This window comes from Rhamphochromis sp. 'chilingali' (genome assembly GCF_963969265.1).
Source record: "Rhamphochromis sp. 'chilingali' genome assembly, chromosome: 14".
Classification (NCBI taxonomy): Eukaryota; Metazoa; Chordata; class Actinopteri; order Cichliformes; family Cichlidae; genus Rhamphochromis; species Rhamphochromis sp. 'chilingali'.
The window spans coordinates 22,658,145-22,685,699 of record NC_137941.1 but is presented as its reverse complement, the minus strand read 5'-3'; the positions used below and the strand labels follow the sequence as shown (position 1 = coordinate 22,685,699).

The 27,555-nt window shown below is 40.2% G+C and overlaps 2 protein-coding genes across 5 annotated transcripts in view; one reads left to right on the top strand and one right to left on the bottom strand.

Annotated features, from left to right (window-relative positions):
* cmss1 (cms1 ribosomal small subunit homolog) overlaps positions 1–27,237 on the bottom strand; it is a 31,856-nt gene extending 4,619 nt beyond the window's left edge. The window contains exon 1 of the mRNA XM_080903949.1: positions 27,126–27,237. Within this exon, the coding sequence (XP_080760075.1) occupies positions 27,126–27,174 (49 nt within the window). The 5' untranslated portion in view covers positions 27,175–27,237. The remainder of the gene's footprint in view (positions 1–27,125) is intronic.
* On the top strand, positions 415–24,712 carry LOC308410135 (filamin A-interacting protein 1-like). Of its 4 annotated transcripts, XM_080903285.1 has the most exons (6): positions 415–611; positions 9,896–9,933; positions 10,012–10,143; positions 10,265–10,435; positions 10,948–11,126; positions 21,533–24,712. In XM_080903285.1, the coding sequence occupies exons 1-6, from the start codon at positions 578–580 to the stop codon at positions 24,036–24,038; spliced, it is 3,060 nt and encodes a 1,019-aa protein (XP_080759411.1). In that variant the 5' UTR covers positions 415–577; the 3' UTR covers positions 24,039–24,712. The 4 variants fall into 4 exon arrangements, 3 of the variants coding, with proteins under 3 accessions (XP_080759411.1, XP_080759412.1, XP_080759413.1); XM_080903286.1 differs by lacking the exon at positions 9,896–9,933 and having other exon boundaries at positions 427–611; XM_080903287.1 differs by lacking the exons at positions 415–611; positions 9,896–9,933; positions 10,948–11,126 and having other exon boundaries at positions 10,036–10,143.
* Positions 27,238–27,555: the final 318 nt, after the last annotated feature.

Here is a 27,555-nt window from a genome sequence, read left to right as displayed (position 1 = left end):
AGCGGGTTTCTGCTCCGGGCCACGAGAACTGACAAAAGGCACACCGCACGCGAACAGTTGACCAAATTTTCTGCCTTGTTCTCTGATTTCCCATTTTACAATCAATTTTGCAGTGGTTACCATTAACTCCTTCCTCACTACTGTGTGTGTGTTTTAAATACAACTAAATATTTTCAAGGATCCTTTAAAAAGGAAACTCTACACGGCATCATTGATCCATCTTGCTCTCCCTTTCTCTCAAGGGTCTCTCTCAATCATTCAAACACCACACCCATTTACATGTTATCCCTCACAAGACCTTCATTCATCCTTGTTTTGTGCATTCATCTGTCCAGCAATGCACTCCTCCATCTGAAAGACCACTCCCACTATTAATGGACCAAGCCAATCATTCCCCATCCTACTCTTCTTGGCTCTCACCCTGTTCTCACACTTGCACTGGACGGTTGTAAGGACAATGCCGGAGGATGAGGGGAAAGACAATTAAAGGCAAGGTTAATTACAGAGGCAAGGAAGCCTTTATGACAAGATGCTGGATGTAAATGGACCATAATTACAGCAAAATCCAGGCCTATATATGAAAAGGGGACGCTCTACCTGTCCCATAACAAGTAAGTGCTTTACTTCCTTTTGGTACAGCTAACAGCAATCTGAATCTGGCACTGGGTTAGTTAGGAGGGGGACTAGAAGTACACTAGCTTGTGGTCACCTGAGACTGGTTTGTATCTCTTCCTGGCTTCATGTCTAAGGTGAATGTAATAACTACTGAGCCCTAAAGCACGGCAGCTAAACTGAGCTACAAAACACACCATTGAAACCAGCTGCAGCTTAAGTAGGTCCCCCTTGTGCCACTGAAATACCCCCGATCCACCGAGGCATGGATACCATAAGACCTCTGATAATGTCCTCAAGTATCAGCTGCCAGGACTTTAGCAGAAGATCCTTGTAAGTACTAGGACAGAGCCTCAAGATGGTGTGATCGAACTGAGATCTGAGGGATGTGGAAGCTGAGTCAACTTCTTGAATTCTTTGTTATGTCAAAACAAACAGGATATACCGTCACCATGAAGACTAGTTCATGGCCTACAATTTTCATGTGGGAGATGTATGTCAAAGTAACATGACCCAAGGTCTTCAGCAAAACATCACGTAGATCATTATATTGTTCAAATCTGACACTTGCATGTCCACTTAAAGCAACTGAGGTGGTTGGTGACAGCCAACAAGAGTACTCTGTGCATTCTGTGGGTGAAAACTATGATGCTCTGTGTGACCTTTATATCACAGCCAGCCTTCTCTTCCTACACATATTTTGAAACCTTGAGCCTCTGTCATCAGTTCAGCAGTCATCTTTTCTTGTATTAATTTTGGTAGCACTTGTGGAGATGCCCTGACCATGTTTTCAATAATTTTGTCGCTGGTCAAAGTCATTCAGAAAATTATGCGTGCATATTTGTTTCTGCTTCAGGAACTGATGATGAACATTTTCAAACTTTTCAAATTTTGTTCATCTTGTGAAAACAAATCTTGTAATTATATTGCTTTTCAATTGCTATTATTTCCGAATATTTGCGCCGTCCACAAACAGGATTTATGTGCTTAAATTTACTTAAAAAATGTAGCTACTTATTATCGATGCTAGAAGTTAACCAAACCCATAAATGAGCAAAATAGTTCTGACATATTCATGAAAAAAAAAAAAACCTATACAAAAAACTAAAAAGAAAAAACAATTTCCTAATCCAACAAACATTAGTATTTACAAAAAGCCAACCATGCAGTAATTTCTGTTCTGGCTCATCCTGTACTTTTAACATTTTCTCTCTCTCTCTCGTATTTATCGCTTTAACATTTTTTTCTTTCGCATGATGACATTTCTACATTTCAATTCATCCTTAATGAAATGCAAGATGAAGTATGACAGCTAACACAAGGACATGTTGAGGTTGTTATCAGAAAGTTGAAAATTAGCTAGCTTCTTCAGAGCACTCAAAGTGTTTAGGTAATATTTCCCATCTTTATAGTGCACTGGTTTTCACAGACTACACTAAAAAAAAACTTAATTCAGTACCTTAACTCTTTCCCCCTTTGAATGCTTACTATAGGTAACCCTTATTTCTCTTTTTTAAACTGAGCTGTTTCTGTCATATTTCAGGCCTGCTTTCAGAACAAAATGACTGGGTGTGTATCAAAATTTAGTGAGGGTGATCTCTGACTATACAGTTTATTAAGATAAGATAGAACTTTATTAATCCCTCGGGTGGGTTCCTCTGGGAAATTCGATTTCCAAAAAAAGCACAGCAACGACCGAAGTTACAGTTACAGAATATATATATATATATATATATATATATATATATATATATATATATATATATATATATATATATATATACACACACACATATACACACACACATATATATAAATACAGAGACAATATAAATAAAATATACGAAGGGGATAAATAGAATAAATAGGAATAAAAAATAAAAATACAAGTGAATTGCACATTTCAAGTATTGAGTCTATTGCACTGTTGACTATTTACAAAGAGTATTGCACAAGGTATTGTACAGTGAGGTGAAGAGGCACTACAGCTTAGTTGTTCCCCCCTCCTTTGTCCTCCTGTTTCCCCTCCCTCTCCCCTCCAGAGAGGAGTTAAACAGTTTGATGGCGTGTGGGACAAAGGAGTTTTTAAGTCTGTTAGTTATTAGGGATACCCTTGGAAAAACCTGGAACCTGTTCCAATAGTTGTCAAACAAGGTCTTTATTGATATACATTGAGGTGTCAAAACTTGTCATTTACGGTGCAGATGAGTTCGTCAAATGTTAGGAAAAAGTTAGGAGTAATATTGAATTCATAGATTGTTTCCAAATGAAACAACTTAGAAAAAGATGTCGGACATAAAATTTAGTGGTCTACATAAATTAATTTCATGGTCACATGAAATTCTTAAACTCAGTTCAAGAAAAGATCCTGGAAAGGAATATATACCTCAAGTGAAGGGAGACTGTGAGGCCACTTCCATCTACACCAGATCAGTACAAAAATGATTATTGAATATAAAACTTCCTATAAAATGAGTGAGGAGAAAAAAAACCCTCTCAGTCTCAATCATCATCTGAAAGAGGTAATTATCTTGAGGAACCCCCAACTCTCAATTGCCTTCTTGCCACAGTCAAACAATATGGCGGAGTAACGATTAAAACGCATGCTTTCAGATGAATGGAGCACAGTAAGGTTACAGCTCACATAACCAGAGATCAGTGAAAGCTAATGCCTGTGGAGCAGAATCACATGCAGGGGAAATGGGGCTGCCTGGTAATCTTTAATGCCCGATCAATATGGATGACTGGTCTTAAAGGGTGGTCAATGGCGCTGGCTGAGGATCAATTGACTAGCTCCAGGAAACAGTTGATTGTTTCAATTCCAGACAAATGGCACCCAGAATTACTGTTACTCAAGTAAAGCACCCCGCCAACAGAACTGCATAAAACCGAGTTGGCCATGAACCCAGAAATGCTCAGTTTAAAATGCTCAGTTTTTATATGTTTGAATAAAAACAGCACTTTGTCTGATCCCTCTTCATAATCCAAAGTATTTACTCTTTTCACCATACTCCAAACCCAATACTTCCATTACACAGTAGAACTTCCATCCCCACCACCAAAGACACTTTGGGGCAATTTTCTTGTAATGTTCATGTTTCTATAAAAACAATAAGACACTTTCCATGAAATCAATTCGGGACATGTTGAAGTGATCAATAAGTTATTTCAAGGCTGCTTGTTAGGTGTTGGGAGTTGTGTGGTTCGGTGGGTGAGCGGGCACAGCAGTTATTGGTTTTGAAAGCCAACAACTTCCTCTTTAAAGCCACAATTTAAATATATGTTACCATTAAATCAATGGGGACTTTAGACAGAAGGCTAAAAATGAAGTGGACTGGTCAAAGACAGCAAATACCGAACAGGGACTGGTGTTCTGCCTCAAACACTTCTGGCCTGTTCAATCAGTGCATTATCCCAACACTCGAACGTTTGGGTACACGCTGACATTTTGTTTGCAAGTAAAAGATTGGATTGTAGAACTAACTAAAACATGTGGACATATGTCTCGAAGGGGTTTGTTAGTACATTTAACCTTTTGTCAGTGGCAGGAATTAAATATCGCCAGGAGGAGCAGTAATGGGTGCACAGTGAGGTTGACAAAGATAAATTCTCCAGAAATTTTTACAGTTGTTTAGGTCTACAAAGCAAGACATGCTTCACAACCCCCCCCCCCCCCCACCCACACACACCCACACTAGCTCACGAAATCTGGATCAGTAAATGAAAGAACAGCTACACCCACACACAATCTGGTATTTATTGCCTTCAGAGGGAACAGATGTTCACCAGCATTCAAGGCAGCTCGACTTGACCTTTACATAAAACCAGCCTTAATGTTAAGAGAACTCGGTCACCAGTATGTGGGATATGTGTGTTTGTGTGTGTAGGAACGATCACTGTCATGTCTTATCTGACTCAATTACAGAAAAAAAAAATCAAGTGTCTAATTCATTAAAGAGTCTTTACTCTGACCTCTACTGTCTCTTGTCCTAGAAGAGTGGTCAGTCATGAAAAATGTTTAATTACCTCATGTCAGCGAGGCTTCATTTTCAGTGCTAGCAATTGACTGACTGATCTGTGTAGTTTAATGTTCAAAGTTATTCTGAAAGACCAACGTGCACGTGTTTCAGTGAAGCCAGTCCTGGCTGGCAGAGAGTGATTGTAGCTCCAGAGGATATTGCTAATCAGAGATAGGAAGGGTATGTAAATAAGGCAAAGCTTTTAAGCTTTTACGAGAACCAAATGAGAAAACCTCTTTTGAACCAGGACCACATACTGCAACCTATACTGGTACTGTACTTAGTTAAAAATCATTTATTGCTTCTAGATACCTCAGTGGCCGGTATCACAAGGGCGATCTTTACATTTATTCGATATTAATAATCACCATATATATTAATAAAATACTGATTCGGTGCACGAGGAATCTAGCATCTGATCTCAGAATGAGGGTAGGGGGCTGTCTGTCTGTCTGTCTGAACAATCCTGCACTACCACAGAGTCTCGTTGAACAAAAATGACTCCAGAAGGACACGGTTTACGTCACAACTAAATAATGTACACTGTATTTTATGAAACCACTGGCTACTAAATGGCTGTTGTTTTGCTCTCCGCAATTATGGTTACCATTTGATTTATTGATCGTTTACTGTTATGTAAGAAGACCACCCACAAAAGCTAAACCATAAAGCAACACAACTCAAAACAACGATTTGGAAAGAAGACTAACACCATTAACATTATTTAGGATAGTAAGTGTAAAATGTGAACTCACAGCACAGTGCTGCATTACCTCATGGCCCTAGAAGGGTCTACTACACTCTCTCACTTTAGTTGACCAGCATCACAATAATTAAACTGACTTAAATGCAGTCAGATAGGTATGTGATATCAAATGGCACAAAATGTATATAAAAGTGAAGAACTATGATAAGGCTTATGTCCAAAAGCATTTTAAATTAACAGTAATTCAAATCAGTCACAAAACAAAACATTAAACGCCCTTCATGCTTAAAACATTTAGCATATGTAGCCTAACCACACTCATAATCATAAAGCACAACAGTTGCATTACTTGTGACGAAACTGATTTACAGACTCTTCAGCACTCCGCACCCCTCCATCTAGCTGGCTTGCAAAATGTATAATTTCTCAGTTATACCACTCTTGAAGTACTGTGCTCTAGCCAAAACACACACCAACCATACCGAATATGAATTATAGAGTGCTGTGCCAGCTTGACCCTGAAAACTGAAGGCCAAAGAGGACTCCAGCACTCAGACTGATCCAGCCTCCCATGACAGGTGGATATAAAATGGATGTGAGCTAACTGGTGAGAGTGAGCAGCTGAAGCAAGGGCGTCAAAATTAAATTACCCGGGGGCCACGGACCAGGTTGTATTGCCAAAAACTGTAGCCATGTAGGGTTCCATTATAAAAGAGCTGTCTGTAAAACTAGCTGCTCAATATGACTGTGCAGGGTAAAAATGGATGTTTTTAACTGTGACCACTAAAGCAACTTAAGTTAAGAGTCACCAGCCAGAGAAAAGGTTAGAGAACAGACAATTTGTTGCTTCTCATGCAGCACTCATCCTCGGTCTGGGTAACAAACCCCTCTCCATATACAGAAATGGGGCAGTAATGAATCTTAACACCGAAAACCATATTTTTAATCCAACAAACAAATACCTGTGACTTTTACTGAAAAATGATCAGGGTACAGGCATGAGACAGACATGACAAATTGCCTCCAGATAAATGGAAAGAAGATGAATGTCCAGAATCTCAAAAGATGTGCTAAAAAAAATAACTAAACTGTGTGTCTGAAATAAAGTTAAAGCAGTCCACTCAAAGCTTCATTAAAAGTGGCATATATGTGACAAACCTCACCCTTAAGGAATTTTTAACACATGAATGGAACATGCTTTCGCTCATTTTCCTTCTCGCCTCTAGTAATGTCTAGAACAGTCCAGGGCTGTGCCGCATGTGTGAATGCAGCTCTAGTTTGGAGGCCAATTACACAGCTGGTTGGATAATACCAAGGAACAGGTGAACGGTCATTGTTTTTGGTCTGTGGACAAATTAGCTGCAAAGATACTGCCTGTATCTGCCTGTGACCACTTGTGGCCAGGACAAGGTGTTGTGAATAAGATTAATTTTAGGAAATGGTACTGGTCTATTGTGAGGGCAGCCAGTGCCCTCTTGGGTAGAAAGGAGCGGGCAAGAGGGGTGCAGGCATGTTGCCCCCGGTGGTGTTCGGATAAACAAACAGAGGCACAGCCACATGTGAGGCTGCCAACTTGCCTGCCAGCGGACTGTCCTCAACAGGGCAGACCTGGCAACCATTATTAAGGCTGACTTTGGCTCTGAGCCACAACTGAAGTACCGAGGTATTTTCACATGCCTGGCATTGTGTGCGAGTGTGCTTAGACATCAGTAAGCATGTGCTGGTCTAGACACTGTGTGGGCACTAAAGAAAGCACAGCCTGGCTCGTGTCCGTGTGTGTGTGTAAGTGTGTGTGTGTGTGAGAAAGCAAGAGAGTGAGAGCAAGAGAGAGCAAGTGAGGCGTTCCGGCCCCATCGCTATTAATCAATTGAGTGCCAAGGGCAAGGAAACAGCAGCACGTGTCATGACTCGACTTGCACACATTAAAAGCACCGTAGGACGGGACGGCAAAAGGAACAAGAAATATGTTAATGCTCATGTCCAAGGAACACAGACCCCAGGCCATCATAGAAAATATGTGCCAAAGCTCACTAACTCACATCAGACCCTCTGCATTTATCTGAACCTATTCAAGATGAGTTATAAACTTTCCCTTTAGTGCACAAACTCAATTCCTTCCATCATTCAAATCTGGGCCTCAGGACAAATAATATCAAATTATAATAGGATATGATAACTTTGTAGTAGGGCTGGGCGATATGACCCAAAATTCATATCTCGATATTTTTTAGCTGGATGGCGATATAAGATATATATCTCGATATATTTTTTTAAAGCCATAAAGAAAGAACAAAAAGAGAGTTCTTAGTCAAAGCTGTGTCCCAGATGTCACACAGGCACTTTTATTAACATAGAGCAGATGTACATAAAATTTACTCAAAAATAAATTATGAGCATTTATTAAATAATAATGCTCCATAAATAAAAGAAAACAATGTTGTTTTTGTGCATAACAAAAAGCTCACAATTGTGCAGTCAAAATGTAAACTAAAAGACGCTGAGCACAATAACAAAGACAGATTTCACAGATGCTCTGTTCCCAACTTGTACTGCGTGACTGACAGCCTGGAGTTTGAAATCCGCTTCGCAACCACGTCTCTTAACAGGTGCCATTTATGGTCCTTATACACAGTAGGGTAATATTACGTTGAAGCACAGTACGTATCACTCCGCGAGACTCAGCCGTAATGCTCCGACAATCCATCAAGCGGTGCAGCTCCGTAGCTTACCAAAGTCGTACTAAAACATTTTTTGACAGATTGCTGAGCGCCGTGTTCCACATAAAATCGGTTCGCGGCCATCAAGCACAACCAGAATTCATACATAAGGCGCGCTGTCAACTTTTGAGAAAATGAAAGGATTTTAGTCCGTGCAGCCCCTCTGGGCTGCATGGCGTTAGCGTGGTTAGCTCGTTAGCATGGTTAGCTAGCTAACACGTTGACGCCGTCCAGCCCCACGCACGGGGCGATGCGCAGTAACTCGTTAACGGAGATTTGCCGTGTCCATCTTGTCGCTTCCTGCAGGTGAAGCGATGGGGGAGGAGGGTGAGTTGTGTTCAGTGAAGGAGAGGCGAGGCCGAGTAACGTTGCGTAAAGACGAAAGTGGACGAAAGAGAGGCAAACTTGTGGCTCCACAAGTATAATTATAACGTAACATAGACTATATCGATATAAAGGATATTGTCACATCTTATATCTCGTATAAAAATATATCGATATTTTTTAAAAACTCGATATATCGCCCAGCTCTACTTTGTAGTCGTGTTTATTGCAGCACTCAGCTTTCCAATTTTTATCTACACTCCCAAACAGCTGTGCTGAGGTTTTATTGTCCTTTTCTGTAGCTAAATGTCAAGGGAAGTACAAAAGAAATGCATCGACAGCCCAGACAGCTTCATCTGTCTTCCTAATTGATACAGAGAAGGCATCAAGAGGAGGGGGGAGAGTTTGAGATTGTCACTCACTCTGTTTCCAGACCAAGGGCAAGAGAAAAATACTTCAATGTGGACACCTTCCTTTAAGTGAGCCAGCACTCTCACAGTGATTTAGTATCTGAAAATGTTATTGGCTAAAGTCTGAACTAGTTAAAGGTTGTCTTTTTTTCTGTTTGGTTTGTTTCTTCTTGCACAATGTTTGTCTCTTATGTACCAGTGCTCACCTTGTTTAGAGCCTCAAAGTTGCTCTTGGGCCTTGATGAAAACAAGCAGATGCTGCCTGTCTGTGTGCTTGTGTAAGAGCAAGAGCTACTGAGAAAAATAAAGACTCTCACTGCTTTTCTGTTCAGTATCAGACTTTCTAACATGCACCAACGAAATATATGAGAAGGTATAGCTGTCTTCAAACAGACATACTGAACCCCACCCCCCCAAAATAAAAAATAAAAAATCTGTGGGCACTTTAAAATTTTAAATACTTTTTCCTCAAAACACAAGGCCCTTCAGTTACTAATCTAAAAAGGAAAGGACCAAATACTATAGAATAAGGACTGTTCTTGCCCACAGGCAGAACTTGGGCCTGAAAAGCAGAGCTGAAGAGTAGCAAGATGACATCATCTTTCACTAATATGAACCTGATTGCTTTCTGTGTCTCGGGTGAGAACATACAGAAAGTTGGCCGGCAAACAATGTTTAACTTATGTGATTAGCTTTAATAACACACGCGCACACACGGACGCGCACACACACAGTATCTAGATATATGGTCAGTAATCACTGTCCTACTTTATGGAAACATTTAGTCCATTTTATCAGCCAAACTAACAGCAGTTGCTGTAAATGTGCTAAGAGTAAGACTATGAGATGACATAAGCTGCACGCAAAGTAATGCCAGGCGCAGGCCTATCTATTTCAGTAACACTAACTGTTATGACAAGAGACCCCTTTGACTTTGGATTAGCTCATCAAAGCTTATATGATCTGCATCACTTACAAAAGCAACACAATAACCACTTGTACTGTAAAAACAACTCATGACCTTGTTTAACTTCTTTCATGCCAAGCATGTATTTTTCTTTTTCACCAATGTTCAGCTGTCACCTCCAATCATTTCCTATTTCTCAGCTTTTCCAGCTCCACGACAGACTTCACATACCCCATTGGTAAAAGCAGCAACATTTCTTCCCATCTTCGAGGTTGTATAAAGAAATACCTAAACAGCTGTCTTTTAACCTAACCAGGCTCTGATAATCATAATTGAAAAGGACAATATGCCAAAGAAGAGAGAGAGGTGGAAGGGAAGACACACAAGAGAAGGCCTGTCCTGTGATGACTTGCTGTTTCTGCTCAGCATTTTGGAGGGGGAACTACAGGTAGGATGATTTACTTCATATTGGATTTGCATTTATTTTGTAGTTCACTCTAGCTCTTGTGAACTCATGAGAAGAAACTGAAATTAAAGCCACTGTTTTTCTGCTGTGTTTGTTGAACCAGGCGAGGGATGAGGTAATTCCTGTTTTGAAATCAGAGCAGACAGATTCAGGTCTACTGAGGACCCACTATGGTTTCAGCAGACAGAAGATGGTGCTTCATGCCCTGCGGAGAGACTCCCTCTGGGCCCAGCAGGACCACTTACAGGATGTGTATGAAAGACCTAATGCTGAGGTACTAACTGCCAACAGAAAGAATGTAGACACCATCTGGAGGAGATAATCAAATTTAATGAGATGGATGCATTACAGTCTGACAAAAGAGTGTCTATTACTGCTGCATCATTGCACACATTTGTTAAATTGCAGTACAGGTGTTGCATGTTTTGAATCCATCCTTCTGCCATGGTTACAAAATCTGTAAGTGAGCACTTTTTCAATTAATTTCTACCACAGCAAAGTGGACTGGGTGGCAGCAAAAATCTTGGAAGAAGCTCATCAAAAATGCCTACTATTATAATGTGGGCAGAATAATTCTTGTTGCTTTTACATAATAACAGCTTTACTCATCAGATTTACATACTATGTTGCATTTTGTAAGCACGGATGATTGTCTTGTGGATTCGGTCTTGGTTTCAGAACGGCAACAGGAGAGAGCTTTCTCCCTGTGGTTAACTCTCAGCAAGTCAAGGTAAACTAAAGTTTTACTCTTCATGCCCATTTTGTTTTCCCTTCCCCCCCTCTTAGCTCAAACACTTGGTGGAAGCCCACGAGCATTCCTCAAAACAGATGATGAAGCAGCTTCAGGAGGTTACCCTCTCTCACTCTGAGGCTCTGCACAGGCTGGAGGAACAAGAGAAAAGCCACAGGGCTTTGATCCATAAGAGCAACAGCCTTACCACTCTGCTGAGGCAGGACAGAGAGAGGTTTGTGCAGCAAACCCAACACATGTAAATGTATGCCCAAGCAAAGACAACACTGATATTTTATATTTATACTCCCATGCTGGCCTATATTGAGGCTAGGCTTATAAAAATATCCACCAATTCCTTTCAGGAAGGGAATGTTACAGCAAGCTAGGAAAGGCTAAGGGATTAAAGTATTTCAGTACATTGGAATAAGACCTGATGGGACGGACCTGAGCTCTGATGTACACTTGTGAAGGCTTAAATTCTTTTAGTCTATGTTGGTCTGTAAAGCTCTTCATGGCAGAGTGAGTGGCTGCTCCATCTCAGCATTTATATATACACACATATGACCTTAAGACAGTACTTAGGAGTTACTCCACTCAGACACAGTCCATTACGTTCTGGACTTGGTTAGACTTTGTGGCCAACCTGGCTCAGCTCACTCCCCCTTGTAAACACATAAACATGCACTCACTTGCAATTACATGTAGAGGCTAAATTGGCGCTCTCATGTCCCATTCAACAGCACAACACAGTATAGGCTAAAGGTTTCTTCTAAAGTAAGGAAATGTGCTGAGGGTTTGTTGGTGGGTAGAAATGTTCCCTTACCAAATAGAGACCGTATTTAGATGTGGCCTACGGGTGAAGCTAGGTCTAACATAAAGGTGGTGACTGGTTCTCCCATGCAATTTAAAGGTCGTTTTGTCGAAGTTCCCGGTTGTCTTGGTTCATGTACCTCCAGCGTCCACTCTGTAATCTAGCTATGTAGAGACTGGACCCGCACTGGGCTTGCAGCCTTGGAAGGAGACTAGTTGTCTGCTTCTGCATGCCAAACTGAAAAAAGGCTTTTACTGATCCACCACAGGCATATATGCAATTAAAGACCAAAAATAGTCATACCAGTAGAGCGATTAAGTTCACTAGAATTCTCTCTCTTCAAACACAATGTGGAAAGCTAAAAACATATTCACTTAAAGAGTATGTGGTTCATCTTGGCCTAATGATGATTAATACATGAGTACATGGCATGTCTGTGGTGTGTCTGTAGCCCCGTGTGACGCATTTATTCCTGAGTGTTCATAACATACAGGTTCTTTCATCTCTTTGCCCGCTCTCCTTTCTAAATATCTAAAACATCATTCTTTATTAAATAATCTAAAGCATAATCCAACTGAACACACACCTACGCTGTCTTAAAAGAATGATCTTAAAAGAAGGAGACCATAAAAAGGAGCAAAATAGCTAGCTGCCTCTCCAGTGAGTCCCTCGCGCCCTGGTCAAGTCTCCAAATTCCACTGTCATGGGGAGCAGCTAGTGCTTGTAGTCCTTGTTCTGATCTGCAGCCTCTGTGAGACGGTGGAGCTTGAGCTCATTCATCTGCAGGATCAGACTCTGGAGAAGTAGGCGAATGATGGTGGAGGGCCACGACAACAGTGAGACGGGTCAGCAAGCCAGTTGGCAGGGAATGACGTGATGGAAATTATGAGTCTGAATCACCAAATGTTCTTGGCCAGGAATTAAAATACCTGGATACACTGTCCAACTAAAGTCTGTGTGGGAAACACTGGTTATTGTCTGGTTCACTTCCTACTAGAGCTGGGCGATAGAACGATAACGATATGTATCGCGATATAACTTTTACTCGATAGAGAAATTAAGCTATCGCGATAGACCTCGCCGCTCTTGTCCTCAAAAAAAAAAAAAAAAAAAAAAAAAAAAAGGTCAGCCAATCCAAATTAAGTAGCGCAGAGCCGAACCAATCACAGCCGCAGCGTCACGTCGCGTGACTTGTTACGTACAGCACAAGTGCCAAGCCGCACGTGTGTTTGTTTGGGAAGCAGCCAGCGGGTAATGGAGGAAATGAGTGTGCCGACTAGAAAAATCAACCGAGCGTGACCGAAGAGAAAACAGATGATGGTTCCAATGCCGGAGAGATTGTCGAACGGAAGAGCCATAGAAGTTCCGTAGTGTGAAGGTATTTCGGCTATTTCAAGTCTGACAAAAAACAGAGTAGCGTGCACTGTAAATTGTGCCGAAAGCAAGTCTGGAAATACAATAAACTGGTGCATGCGGCACACTGTGCGCCACGTTATTGTTTCGGTGAAATGAATTTCTACAATACTGTTACTGTTAATTCTACTCTCTGCAGTGTTTAAATGCTTACATATACACACAGTTACTGTCCCTCCACACTTACGACTCGGTTCTGCTTCTATGCCCCAGCTTTGTTTACTTTTTCCCACCGAGGCTTCTAGACTTCTGATTGGCCAACATTTCTGCACGGTTAGGAATCTAGCGCCACCTGCTGCTTTGGCATGTTCATAGCAGCGTTTTCCTTCATTTCTGCCTTTATGTGTGGACGGGATTATTTTTTTAAAACGAAAACGGAAAATCTCCGTTTTCAAAAATACCCGTGTACGTGTGGACGTAGCCTCAGTCTCTGACTGGAAGCGCTAATTCGTCATTCGGCTTTTGTCAGACTAAAGTAACTGTTAAAACTGTTTGAAAAGCTAAGCTATACAACAAGGAGAGATTGAGAATTTCCTTTTAGTTCTCAGTTTATTTGATATTGACAAAAGTTAGTCAGTTTTGTCTGTTCTTCTGTAAAACAAACTAAGATTTATTTTTAGAATTAATATTTTGTTTCTAAGTGGAATTGACAATTTAGTCTGTTTTGTTTGTTCTATTTTGAAACTTAAACGCTTTAGCGGCTGCCTTTTGTGTAGTTTGCAATATTTGCCTTTATTTATCTGAAAAAGTCTCATGTTCCTTAAGTACATCTACCCTGTTGAACTTATTATGGGAAATAAATATTTAAATAAAAACAAGCTGCTGATTATTTCACATTTTACTTGTGAGCAACGGCACATTTAAATCTTACAAATATAGTTATTTGGCTTATATCGTGATAGATATCGTTATCGCCTGAAATGAAAAAAACATATCGTGATATGAAAAAATCTCATATCGCCCAGCTCTACTTCCTACCCTTGCTTTTAGGCTCTATTTGTCAGTTAAAAGAATACTTAACCATTTTGATAATCGGTTAGGTGTTTCCGTCTGCTTTTAGGCTAAATGCTAAAATCTACCTTGTAAAATCTTCTGATTTTGTAGCATTTTACAGCATCAAAATTTGCTCTACTCTTAAATCCCAGTGGTGAATCACATCGGATAGAGCCAGATATTTGATTTAACACAGATTTTATGCTGGTTCTTGACGCAACCCTGCCATTTATCCAGGCACTAGGAGAACACCAGTTTCAGACTCCCTGAGGATGGGTTTTCTGTCTCTGGCTGGTCTCAAACTAGGGATGTTTAACGTGCTGGGTATCTGTCCAACTGCTGAATTATGTATTCCAAAGATATAGTTTGTCTAAAATGAACAGGTTTCTATTGCCCTTCTTTGCATTCCTGACTGCACTTCAGCTTCTTTGAGTTTGGCTTAAATAGGTTTGAGCTGAGTTAAATCTTGCATTTATCCCCTGGGTAAACAACATAAGGCACATGGTGATACGCTTGTCCCTTTCATCTCTTTCCCAGTCCAGTCTTTTTTTTCTTTGCTTCTTGCTTTGCAGATGCCTAAATATTTAAACGAGAATTTCCACTCTTACTTCAAATCCTCTTCAACTATCTTTCAATCTCACTCTGTTTCTTCTCAAAGTATATGCTCCAGGCCAAGAAAACCACACGGCCTGGCTAAAAATCGGCACCCCTCACTTTTTTTCCCCCCTCGTTTCCCTGGAAAAGTAGCTCCACCAGGTGCCATATGCTCAACAGATGACTTGTTTTAGCCATAATTTAATACAGAAGATTCAACACACATCGTATCACCACTTTGCGCAACAGTATGTGTCAAAGGACGATTACATCTTCACGTCACTATGCCATTGCAGCAATCTGGCTGTTCCAACCTCAGCTATCAGAACATGCTTTAAGACTGTGCGTATTTTCTATGGTTTATTACTGGGATGACAGCATCTCAGCATTAACCGCACACACATGTTCAACATACAAGGGACATCAATGCTCTCATCTGTCCATTTCAGTTCAGAATCACAAACTCTTCATAGACTTTACCCAAAACCACTCTTAGAGCTATCATGTTTTCACTTTACAACTGATGTGGCTTTCTCATCAATACATCATCAGTGAGCACTACAGATGCAGGAAAGGAATGCACATGATCTAAAAAGGATTATTTAAAACAGCCCTATGAGGCTGTACACTTTAGTCCTTTGGGTTAAATTCTCAAGTTAGCTAAAATACTTTCATCCTAACATGTTCATGTCATATGCTCAAAGGGACAATGCATACATATAACTGCTCCATGTTTATCACCTTAGATTAGGGTGTTAGCTTATATTGTTTGCCAATTAGCACTACAGCCCCCCCCCCCCCCCCCCGCTATTTCTTTTCCTGTGTTGAAATGCCAAAGGAGGAGGAGACTAACCAGACGGGAGAGCTGAACAGCGTAACTCTATCAAATTAGCATATCAACAAGAATTACGTCAACCTGAGTATCTGGTACAGTTTTGGTTTTCTTCCTTCATTCTTTGTTTTTCTAATCATTTAGTCCATTTTAGCATCATAATAACATCCGTTACCAAGTGAAAACTGTGGCCTCGGGTTTAAAGACGCTGATGTGTTTTGCAGCTGCAGCACACTCAGCTGCAAACTGTTTAAGTGAGTACTGGGAGTCCTCCTGGGATGGTGGTGCTTTATCACCTGCTCGATGCCTTCCTTCCTCGCAGCTTCTATGCCTTCAAATCTGGCTACAAAATATACAAAAAGTAATAGAGGCAAGATCAAGCCTAGGCCAAAGTTCAACACACACAATAAACAGGTCCAAATTATTGCCAAGAAAGTAAACACGTCTTTCAGTTCAAGGGTTGAGGCAATGTATAGCAAGGAGAGGCAAACCCTGGTTTTCTCTGTGGAAAGCCCTGCAGAAACCCTTGGGGAATCTGCATTGTTAGTCTACATACCACATGTAGACTTATTTAGTAAACTCAAGGCTCCTCAGTGCAACAAAAACCGCAGGAGGGTAAAACATTGGTCTGCTGCACTACAGCCTAGATGAAACCAGCATTCAGCCTAAAACTGAGGCTCAACTATCAGTCTCAACCCCTTTTTCAGGACTCTGGCAGAGAAAATAAAAGGCAGGCGGGAAGGGTGATATCCATGTAATTGGCACACACTGTCCAGTCCCTTTTCTTAAACAGCTTGACTCCAGACGGTGAAACTGTGATCCCATTAGCGCTAGCATCAGAGCAGAGCCTTGATGCCCAGTCAAAACAATGCATCTTAACTGGTTAATCCAGCATCAGCCTCATGTGTAAAATGTCTGTAGACAAAAGGAGTTGTTTGATAAATTACTATTATACACAACTGGAAAGAAACTGAATAGCCTCTTCTGTTTTTAATTTTATTAATTTAACACTGGCTAAAATGTAATTGCACTGGCTGCCAACTCAACAAAAAGACTTGAAGTTTTCACAAAGAGGAGAAGAGGAATATTTGTACTTCACATTTGCTTTCAAGCCAAGTTTTTCAGGTCATAATGAAAACTCTTTAACTAATGAGGTATTGTATTACATGGTTAATAAACAAAAAATTTTCAGAACTTCATATCACATACATGCAACAGATGTGCTGTTGCAAATGAGACCCGCGGCAATCCTTGTATAACGTTTTATAGTTGTACGAAGAACTGAAAATGTTATTCCTGTATTACCTGAATTACTAGAGAACCAAGAGAAAAGCAACACAATAAACACGGCTGTGCCAAAGCAGAAACCCGCAGATGTTCTGTTCGTCCCTCACTCAAACGCATTCGCCATCTGCCTGCTCAGCCAATGAAGTGTCAGAAGATGTTCATAAATTATCAGGATCTGGCAGTGAATCAACTCAGAGAAGAAGCACTGCCCCGATCACAAGCTGTTGGGCCCATTTATTAGCTATAGTGAGCAGATGAGGTCAGTTATTCATACTTTCAATTTTATTAAACATTTAGATAAATGAAGGGAAGAAAGCCAACACCGACTGACTAAGCAGCTGCTTTTCTTTCTGTACTTTCAATGTGCCATTTATATGAGCGCTCTTAGAAAAAAGAAGGATTTGTCAAATGTGACAGCCTTAAAAAAGAAGAAAAAGAAAATTATACCTCTGCATGAAAATAGGAGCTAAGAAAACAGAGGAGAGTGCTACACTCGGATAAGAGACATATTACATATCGGCATTTCTTGTGTGTGTGTGTGTGTGTGTGTGTGTGTGTGTGTGTGTGTGTGTGTGTGTGTGTGTGTGTGTGTGTGTGTGTGTGTGTGTGTGTGTGTGCGCGCGCGCGCGCGCGCTCTTTTAACCCCCAAATATGAGTTTTCAAGAACTGGATGAAATGCCAACTCCTCCTCTATGTAAAAGAGGACCTCATGAACTCTGATATGGGAGTTGGTATGTGCATAGATATTCAAAGGAATGAGGAGGATCTTTCTCACACAAGAGAAATATCTCAAATCTCTCTTTCCTGGCAAAATAATTATAAAGGTCATGGCAAAAAGAAAGTTTGAATCTTATAGTATTTAGTATATAATACAGTATAAGTATATAATTAAGATAGTGTCACTGTCTTCCATGGAGGTAGAAGTAGTTGAAATGGTTTTACTGATAAAAATGCAAAACACAAGCAATGCAACTTGGCCTGGCTTTTGATCATTTCAATATTACTTTGATCAAAAGTTAAAGGTTCTTTTAAGTGTTGTAATTTCCAAAGCATATCAAAGCATAAAAGGCCACTTTTGATAGTGAACATATTCTAAGATGGCAAAGGTACCTTAATTAGCCAATAATAAATCATCATACGTGCCTAGACTTGTAATCAACCAAATCCTGTGACTCCACTTTGGGTATCCTCCCAGTTGGGCAAGATCTGTTTCCCACTAAGGGGCTTCAAGTAAGGTGTGAAGTTTTAAAACTTGGAAAATTGACTTTCAACTTTAACTTTCTGCATTTTGGTTATCAGATTATTTTCATTTCATTTGGGTTAAAGGAAAATAACTGTAAATCTCAGACCCAGAAATAAAGCAAAAAACAACAAGGCTGTGTGTGTCTTAGGTGGCTGCTTCATGGAATTTTTTTAAATTAAAATTCTGCTTGTGTCACGTTAATTACCCAGTGGCACAGTACATTTTATAATGACCACTGCAGACCAAAAACGTCTGATGACTCGTGCTTAGCTGCTGCCATTTTATCAGCTACATTTCATTAAAACAGAGCCTAAGACAAGAGGTCTATTAATCCTGCAGTAAAAAAAGAAGAAAAAAGTTACAATTTATGCAATTAAGGGCAAACTAAATATTAGAAATGCCACTCTGTGTTTTAATAAAACATGATAATCTTCTTCAACAATAAGTAATCACCATTACAAACCAAAAACAATTAGAAATGAAATGTTATCAACCACAGCTATCTATGCCTTTAGAACAGGCAGCCACAGTTGCCATGAAGCAATTAAGGGATTAAAGCAAATACCAACCAGGCACAGAATACAGCCTTACATCACCAAGTTATGCAACTTGTAGAGTCTGTTATGAAGAGGAGGTTGTGTCTCTAAATGGAAGACGTTCACATGTTAAACTATGACACAAATGATTCGAGATGGATTCTCTGCTGACAGAAACAGCTTAAATATTCTTGTGCATTGCACACACATTGCATGTGCGATTTCTTGTTTCTATACCTGACCTGTGTCTAAGTAGTTTCAGTGGGGTTTAATTTGGCATGCTTCATATAAAAAAAAAAAAAAGCTTGTGAACATAAATATCTAAAAAGCGAAGTTTAAGTGCACCTTTTTGCCTGTTTTCTAAATTCTTGTGAGACTGCGACATGCCTCATGAGGGAAAAGGCCTCTTTTATTTGAGGCCTACATGAGTTTGCTCGACAGAGGGGAAAAAAGAAAGTACCACCACAGGTTTATTTAGCAGTGAAAAACATTGCAAATAAATGGAACAAAATCTATATTTTTTTGATTTTGTTTAGCACAATCATTTAAAAAGCTTAAACATTAACACCTATTTATTATCTTTTTCATTCCTGTGACAGATGAGACTAACTGCGAGAATAAAGGAGTATAATCACGCTATACTGAGCACGCAGTTCACGACTTGAGTAATCAAAAAGAAGATATAGATAAAGTGAAAGTTGATGATGGCATGAGAGGGAAAAAAAGATTGGCATTTTCATAACTAGAAGCAAAAATGTAGAAAGAGAAAATAACTCACAAAAGAGAGAATGTGTTGAGGAGAGAGAAAGAGAGGAAAAAAAGAGGGACATATGGATGCAATTGAGGGCCGATGAACTGATGATGTCATCTCCCAGTCAGGTTATCGGGCCCCAGGCAAAGCTGCTACAACTCACAAAACATGTTTTTTCTTCTTGAAGTATATTCAAACTCCAAGCACACAACATATAAACTGGTCTGCATGCTTCTGGGACACGCCAAGGCAGGTTAAGAATTTATGTAGCATGGTTATGGTTAAATGTTCGGTTAAACTAATCCTGCAAACTGAGGGTGTTATCCTTGCAGATTGAATGGTGATTGAAGACTTTTCTTTGCGTGCGCACACACACACTCCTTCCCATTAGCCTCTTTGGCATTGCTACACAATGACCTCATCTGCAGTGGGCTGAACTCCAGAAAAAAAAGACACACACACAAACACACATGTTCACACACACACACACACACACACACACACACACACACACACACACACACACACACACACAGAAGTAGAGCCTGTACAGTCCCATATAAGGACTTGCTGATGATGTAATGGGCGCCACTGAGTGCGAGAGAGTCTCTGTGCGGAGCACTTCTCATAATGTTTGGTTTTCCGGATGGAACGTCCACATCACTGGGATCTCTGGGAAAGGGAGAGGTAAAAGAGTGGAGGCAATTTATTTTTTGAGGATTTTTTTTCCAAAAAGAAAAAAAAGGACACGGGCCAGCTGAACTGCACAGGTAGGAACGAAAAATTTTTTGTTCTACAGCAAAAAGATGCAGACATGCATTTAGAAACGTTTCCCAATTTAAAACCCGATTTACAACTGCAAGATAAGCTGATAAGGATAACGTAACTGTTGGCTAATTCTACACAGATTAAACAAAGAGATTGCTTTGCAACAGAGCTGTTCAAAAGGTATCCAAGGTGTTGATTTAGATGTAGAAAATTATTTTGAAGATTTTGCTTTTTGCAATTTTCTGCATTTAAAAGGAATCAACACATTACTCAAAGTCAAGAGAAACAATATAACAACTCATCAGTGAATGATCTTATTAAAAACAGAAATACTTAACAGCGAGTTCATAACCACCCATTTGTTCCACTTACAACTATTTAAACTGCACTAATTAAACTCACTCAAAACACACTCCAAGATTAAAGTTGTAAGAGAAACATCTTAATTAACAGCGCGCTTTATTCTTTTCACAAACACAATGTTCAGTCTCGTATTTGAGATTTAACATTAGTAGCCTTATATTTTAAAAAATTAAACAAAAAAACTCATTAGTTTCAAGTCAATATAGAGGATCTGGAATTATACACAAGTAGAGCTAAATGTCTGGACTACACTGTCACTGTTTTTAATGTGTGCTTGTTTTAAAAGATTCTGCTATGTGAACTGTGGATATACCTCTAGAGTGCAAAATAGCATGACACAAAAAGTCCAAACTCTCCCATTCCGAATAGTAAAAATACACCGGTGACAGATCACATTGGAGCATATGTCTCATGCACTAAGATGACAAAATACACAGTATGAATTAATGCTTGTACAGAACTCGTGCGCATCTGGGGGAATGTGAGGAGTGACAGCACTTGGTAAAAGTAGCCAGTCTGTAATTACTTTAAGAACAGAGGGGAATTCCTGACTCTCTTAGCTTAAAGTGGGGTTTACATTTGAGGTGCACAGAAGGAGGGTGATTGGATGCAGCATTGAGGGTACTCAAGGGTAAAGAAACTTCTTAATTAACCAATACTCCCTGCCAAGGGACCATCTGCCATGTGAGTCAAAACATCCCACAGAATGGCTGTTGCTTTGAAAGAAACACACAAACATAAAGAAATATACACACATGTCCTCATGTTGTACATTTCACAGGAATACACAGATGTGCAAAAAAAAAAAAAAAAGCCTCCTTTGCTTCTGGGGGAAACTGAGTGGGCAACAAACTGTTATTCAGATTCTTCTGAAAAACAAAATAAATGTTTATGCTGGAAATACACAACTTAGGACATTTTGTGAGTTCAAGAGGTTAGCTATAAACATAAAAAGTGCCCTTTGGGGGCTGAAATGAGTCAGTTACACAATAAAACTTGGCTGCATTATTCTGTTTGACAATACATTTCAATTCTTTTCCTCTGCAGACTCAAGCTGTTGCTTAAAAAGGAAAGAGAGTACCAGGAAATTAAAGAGAAGAAACATGAAAGAGAAGCATCCATTCTAAAAAAGGAGCTGACCGAGCTGAAGGCTTTTGCACTGCTAGTTGTAAAGGAGCAAGAGAGACTGAGCAAGCTGCTGGAGGAGCAGAAACGCTGTACCAAAGAACTGACGGCTATCACTGACCATATCAAGCAGAGGCTTAGTGCTCCTAGACGAAGAGCAAAGGTGGGGGAGGAACTAAAATCTCTGCATATCGAGGTTGAGCGCCACAATCAAGTTTCCCTCTTCCACAAAAGCCAGAACAACATGACAGCCCTAAGCCTCCTGTCAGAGGTCGAGGTACTGAGGAGAAGGGTGGTGCAAATGGAGGGAAAAGACGAAGAGCTGATACGCATGGCGGAACAATGTCGAGACCTGGACAGCAGACTAGCGAAGGAGACCAGCAACTGCCGTAGCCTGAAAGCTGAAGTGGATAAACTCAACAGCAGAATTAGTGAACTGGACAGGATGGAGGAGGCTTTAGGCAAGAGCAAACAGGACTGCAGCATCCTAAAAAACAGCTTGGAGCAAGAGAGACAGGGCAGCAAAATGCTTTCTGATGAACTTGACACTTTAAGGCTAAAGGTAAGAGATCTAGAGGCCGTTGAGAGCCAACTGGAGAAGAGTGAAATGGTCGTCAGACAAGATCTTGGCAAGCTCAGGTCACTTACTGTAGCTTTGGTGGAGGACAGAAAAACTATGGCTGAGAGACTCCGACAGGCTGAGGAAAAACTACATAGGAAGGAGGGCAAAAGAAACGAGCATGGCAATTTGGCCACAATGACAGAAAAGCTGAGAGAGGACAGGCTGCAGGCACTGAGGTCTCAAGTGGACTTGGAAGAAACAATAAAGAGCATAGCAAAGGAAAAAGATGATCTCCTGGACAGTCTGAACAAAGAGGAGGAAAGAAACAGAGAACTACAGAATAAGGTAACTATAATGAAGAAGAAGTTACAGGTCTTGGAGAACAGGAAAGAAAAAGAGGACAAATACTCATACACCTCTATTCCAAATAACACTGCCTATTACTGCCAAACTGAGGACAACAAAGTTAAAGAACTGACCCGTGAGTTAGAAATGCTGCAAAAGAGACTCCAGGATAAGGAAGTGCTGGAGGGAGAACTGATGAAACTGGAAGAGGACTTTGAGTGTCTTGAAAAGAGGCTCCATGAGGAAAAGACGAGGACCCAAGCTCTAACAGAGGAGCTGGAAGTGACAAAGAGAGAGCTTTCAAGGTACGAGCAGGCAGAGAAGCAGGAGGTCAACCAGGAGCACCTTCTCCTTTGCCGCCTTCAGAAGGAGCAGGTTAAATCTAGACTCTTAACCAGAGAAGTAGACAGCCTGAAAGAGAAACTCCAGAAGCTGATGGGAACAGAAGAATCCATCTGCAGGATGCAAGTGGATCAATCCGCACTGCAAAGAAAACTGAACCAGCAAGAAGCCAAGAACAAAGAGCTGGCCAGAGAGATGAAGGAACTTACTGGTGAGCTAGACAGATACAGACAAATCAATAGTGTGAAACCCAGTGCCAGCAAACACACTGCAGTCCATGATCAGACCACCAGAGAGGTACAAACTGAGCCTGCACAGAGCCTGCTTCCTGACTATCGGAGGCACAGCAAGAAACTAGATGAACAAAATGGTGACACAGACCCAAACCATAATGTAGAGATCGTCAACAAAAGGAGCTCTCCTGTCAACAGCCTTAACAGCTTAAACAGTACAAATAACAACCTAAGCCAGGACAGCAGCCACTCAGGGACAGAAATGCACCCAACAATTAATGGAGAAGTTATGATGTTAACACACACACCAGGTCAGCCACTGCACATCAAAGTAACACCGCATCATGTCCTCAACACAGCAATGCTCGAGATCAGTAGCCCAACTGGAGAGACAGCGTCATCATACACCAGCACAGCCCTAATCCCGACGAGTGGAGCTTCACCTAAGCAGAGAATTACCATCATCCAGAACCCTAAGACCCCCACTTCCAACCCTGACCGTGCCATCTCCCCCCTTGACGGTGCGAACATGTCTCGAATGTTGAGCCCAAATTGCTCACGCTCTGTCACACCCGACCACAACAGCTCTCCTATTCAGATCGTAACTGTCAGGAGTTGCTCTCCGGAGCCAGCAGAGGTTACAGATCAGACTATTTTCTGCAAGACACCTGAACAGCAGAACGGCTGGTACCATTCGAGGTCCAGTACCCCTGACTCAAGTCCCAGTATCATCACAACAGAGGACAGTAAGATCCACATCCATCTGGGGAGCCCATATTTCCAGCCCCGACATGGTATGACCCACAATTTCCCACAGCCCGTTGGGCCATACTATGTTCGACATGAACAAAGAACTCAAGTACTCACTAACGGCTGTCATGTAAAAGGTGTTGGAAAGATTACAAGTAGCATCACTATATCCCCTGCTAGCTCGCCAGGATCATAATCCTTAAATGTTACAATAAGCAGTCTTTGTATTTAGGTGAAATACAAATATATAATATGTATTTTGCAAAAAATATGTCCTCAGTCATCATTTTAAACTCTACACAACCAAAATAATTCTGCAAATGCAAAAGTATTTTGATGTATTTGAATGTTTCGTCATGTTTGTTTAATGAGAGCCTTTGTAAAGCTTACTTTATTTGATTACTGTCTCAAGATTTATTGACTTTAACAACCCTTCATTGAATGTCAAGTGCCTGTCTAAGACATAAATGAGATGTCAGTGTTTCAATAACATTCCTTTTTTTCCCTTGTTCATTAAAAGTTATCTTGTTTTCTATGTATTCATACTGAATACTTCTCAGAGGAACTGGGTCGCTTGCCAGTTTAAATGCAAAACAGCTGGATTTGGGAAAAAGTGAGTGCAAAACAGTGCTTTGATGTTTGATGAATTACTGGAAGAAAAAAAAGCTTTATATGTTTGCTGAGCTGGGTTCGACTCAAAAACCTTTTTCCCCCCTAATGCAAGGAAACTTGGAACACTTGGTGATGGAGGAGGTGTCCAGGTTTAATTGTGAATTGGCCACTAATTTACTTTTTAGTAAATATTATGAACTGTAATTGTTATTATTAGCATTTAACTAATTTCAAAGTGACAAGTGATCCAATTAAATCATTTAAAAAGGTTTAATAGATACATTTCCACTGCTTTCCTGTGCTGTGAAAACAAGCAAGACCCCCCAAAGTATTCAGCATGTGCCTTCTCCTGCCACACAAATATCCCAATTTATAGATTAATGAGGCATTGTGTCACCATACTGATGTGCTTACTTTATGATTCTACAGCCTGTATGATGTAGACAAAAGTAGTTTTGGTTCTCAAAGTTCAGCTAAACAATAATTCTGTTGCTTTCAAGACACCTATTTAAGATTCAGATGAAGAATGCTAAAAAGAAAAAAAACAAGTGTACTGTTGAAAAAAGTAATGGAAAATTAAATCTGTTATGAAAGAAAAATATGCACAGGAATAAGGAATTATTGTTTATCTTGGAGAAAATACAGTTTACTGCCTTAGTTTCCGAAATAGCACAGATAATCCTCACACATTAAGCACAGTGATAACTTCTGCAAAAGCTCAATAAGGCTGGAAAAACACACAAGTTAAACAACAGCAATCAATTTATTCTTTTTAATTAGGTCAGCCGATTCCTTTAAATAAGCTCGCATCAACCCTGAAACCATAACAGCAGCCTTTGCTGTTTTAAGTGAACACAACCCTTATTAGATATTTTTAAGTGCAACATGACAAAATGAACAGTTACACAGTGTGGCAGAAATAAATAGCCTAAGACACTTCAGCAAATGAAATCTAGTCACCAAGTCATGATGAGCTGTGCCATCCAAATAGGAAACTAGCTGACAACACTGGGGGATACCATTACATGTCCTGGGGGGAGAGACGCTGGCAGCAAGCCTACAAATAGTGTGTATCTAACAACAGTTGCAGAGAAATATTAATGTGCAACTTGACAGGGGCTCTTGTGAGACCCTTTATTATTGGTTTGAGAATTTGGCCACGAGACACATCATCGCAAAAAAGGAAGAAAAAAAAATATAGAAAAAAGCAGGAAAAAGTTGCACTGCTTCTTGCAAATTGCTGCCTTATTCTTAAGACTTCAAAGTCAATCCCATCCTCCGTCTAACAGACTTCAATTCTGCTTTACAGCCCTGTCAATTTTCTGTCAGCCTTGCAGCCATTTCTGTCAAGCAGCTCTGTGATATGAACGCACGGAAGGACGGTTATGCCAGGGGCAAACCTACAAAAAGAAAGCGCTGCACAGATCTCTGGACATAAAAACACACATGGGTTTACATAAGTAATAGCATGAAAGGTTGGAGAGTATCACCTGTGCAGATAATACATTCTGCTGAAGCATTTCAAAGTGATCACAGCTCATTGCCCAGGACACATGGAGAACAGGCAACTTGTAGAACCCTTCTCACTGCCTGGTCATGACTTTCATCATGAACAAATCCCAACTTTTATGAAAGAATGCAGATTTTACAGAAGTGGTCAATCAGCCCCAAGAGGAAACTGTAGTAAACAAATAGGCAAACTCTAATAAATTAATATATAAGTAAAATATATGTATTATATAAGTAATAGATCAACTAATCAATTAAAGTCTGCGCTGATCTGTAAACACACAGATGTTTATTATTGTAAAGCAACGTTAACACCTGTATAATATTAAAGAGCGGTATATTGCATTATATAACTAACGTAATAAGGATCAGAAATTGAACTGAGGCTGGTATGGCTCAATTCAATATATTTTACTGACATGTGCACTAACACCTGGCATATTATGTTTCGTTTCTGCGTGCATGTGCGGAGACAACAAATGCAGAAAACGTGAATGAACATATTTAGCTTAAAAATTGCTAATGACTCTCGAAAATACAGCATCATGCTCACATTCCAATATGATCGCTACACAATCAGGTCATTCGTCCTAAAACAGCACGACTGCCCTCTTTTGGTATGCAGAGTGCATGAAGCTGTTCCAGAAGTAGCCGCAGGGAACTTCCTGTGTTGATATGTGGCAAGAAACGTGGGTACAGCCCACTGGATGCTTAAACCTATGCGTGTAAGACACTTCATTTTTAAGTTGAAAGAAAGCGAAGGGCACGATAGGGGACATTAGAGCAACTTTACCTGTCCTATAACCTCGTTTTCTGCAGTGACCCGCACATAAAAAACAGGTGAAAAAAAAACACGTGTTAATACACCCCCTGCTCATAATAACTACTGCGACCAATGCGGATAATAACTAACCAGACGTAAGTCACAGTTAGCACTGCTTTGTCTTTTCACTTGCCGCTATGTGTACTTTAGGTTAATATTGCACGAATGTACCCAGGGGTTAACAGTAACTCAGACTGCTGCGATTGTTGCTAGCTAGCGTTAGCTTACTATAGCCGACAATTTCTGCAACAGCTCCAAGCTACCGTTGTGTTTCCTTAGACTACACCAGGACCTCCAATACAACAAGATAAGTCAAATGTACATGGTTAACCCAAATACCTGATTTGTACTCGTGTTGCCACCACTCGTCACCCAAGTCGTCACCCATTTTCTTTAGCTAATACTCCGTCCAATCCAAATATACCGCTAAGAGAGCAAGCTAGGGTTGCGTTCACAGTCAGTAGGATTTTTAAATGTAACAAACTGATACAATACTAACAAAAATACTAGCTGACACACTTTATACTGTAGGCATACATGTGTATTGATTACACATACAGATTCAATAATTATACATTTTTCGAAGTTACAGTTGTTTGCACATTTATTTTTACTTGGTGGAACGCCCATTGAAATGTTACAGTATTTCAAATTATGCTAAATGTTTTTGTCTCATCACAAGATTACTAAGTGGCTCATTGTTAAATAATATCTGGGACTCTTAAATAAAGGTGGGTAACATACGACAACCAGGGAAACAAAACAAAAC

Excerpts from the sequence above, each read along its gene's own strand:
- LOC308410135 (XM_080903285.1), top strand. The coding sequence starts at position 578 with ATGAAAAGGGGACGCTCTACCTGTCCCATAACAA. Across the intron at positions 10,436-10,947 it reads ATGAAAGACCTAATGCTGAG|CTCAAACACTTGGTGGAAGC; the intron begins GTACTAACTGCC and ends CCCCCCTCTTAG. Across the intron at positions 11,127-21,532 it reads CTGAGGCAGGACAGAGAGAG|ACTCAAGCTGTTGCTTAAAA; the intron begins GTTTGTGCAGCA and ends TTTCCTCTGCAG.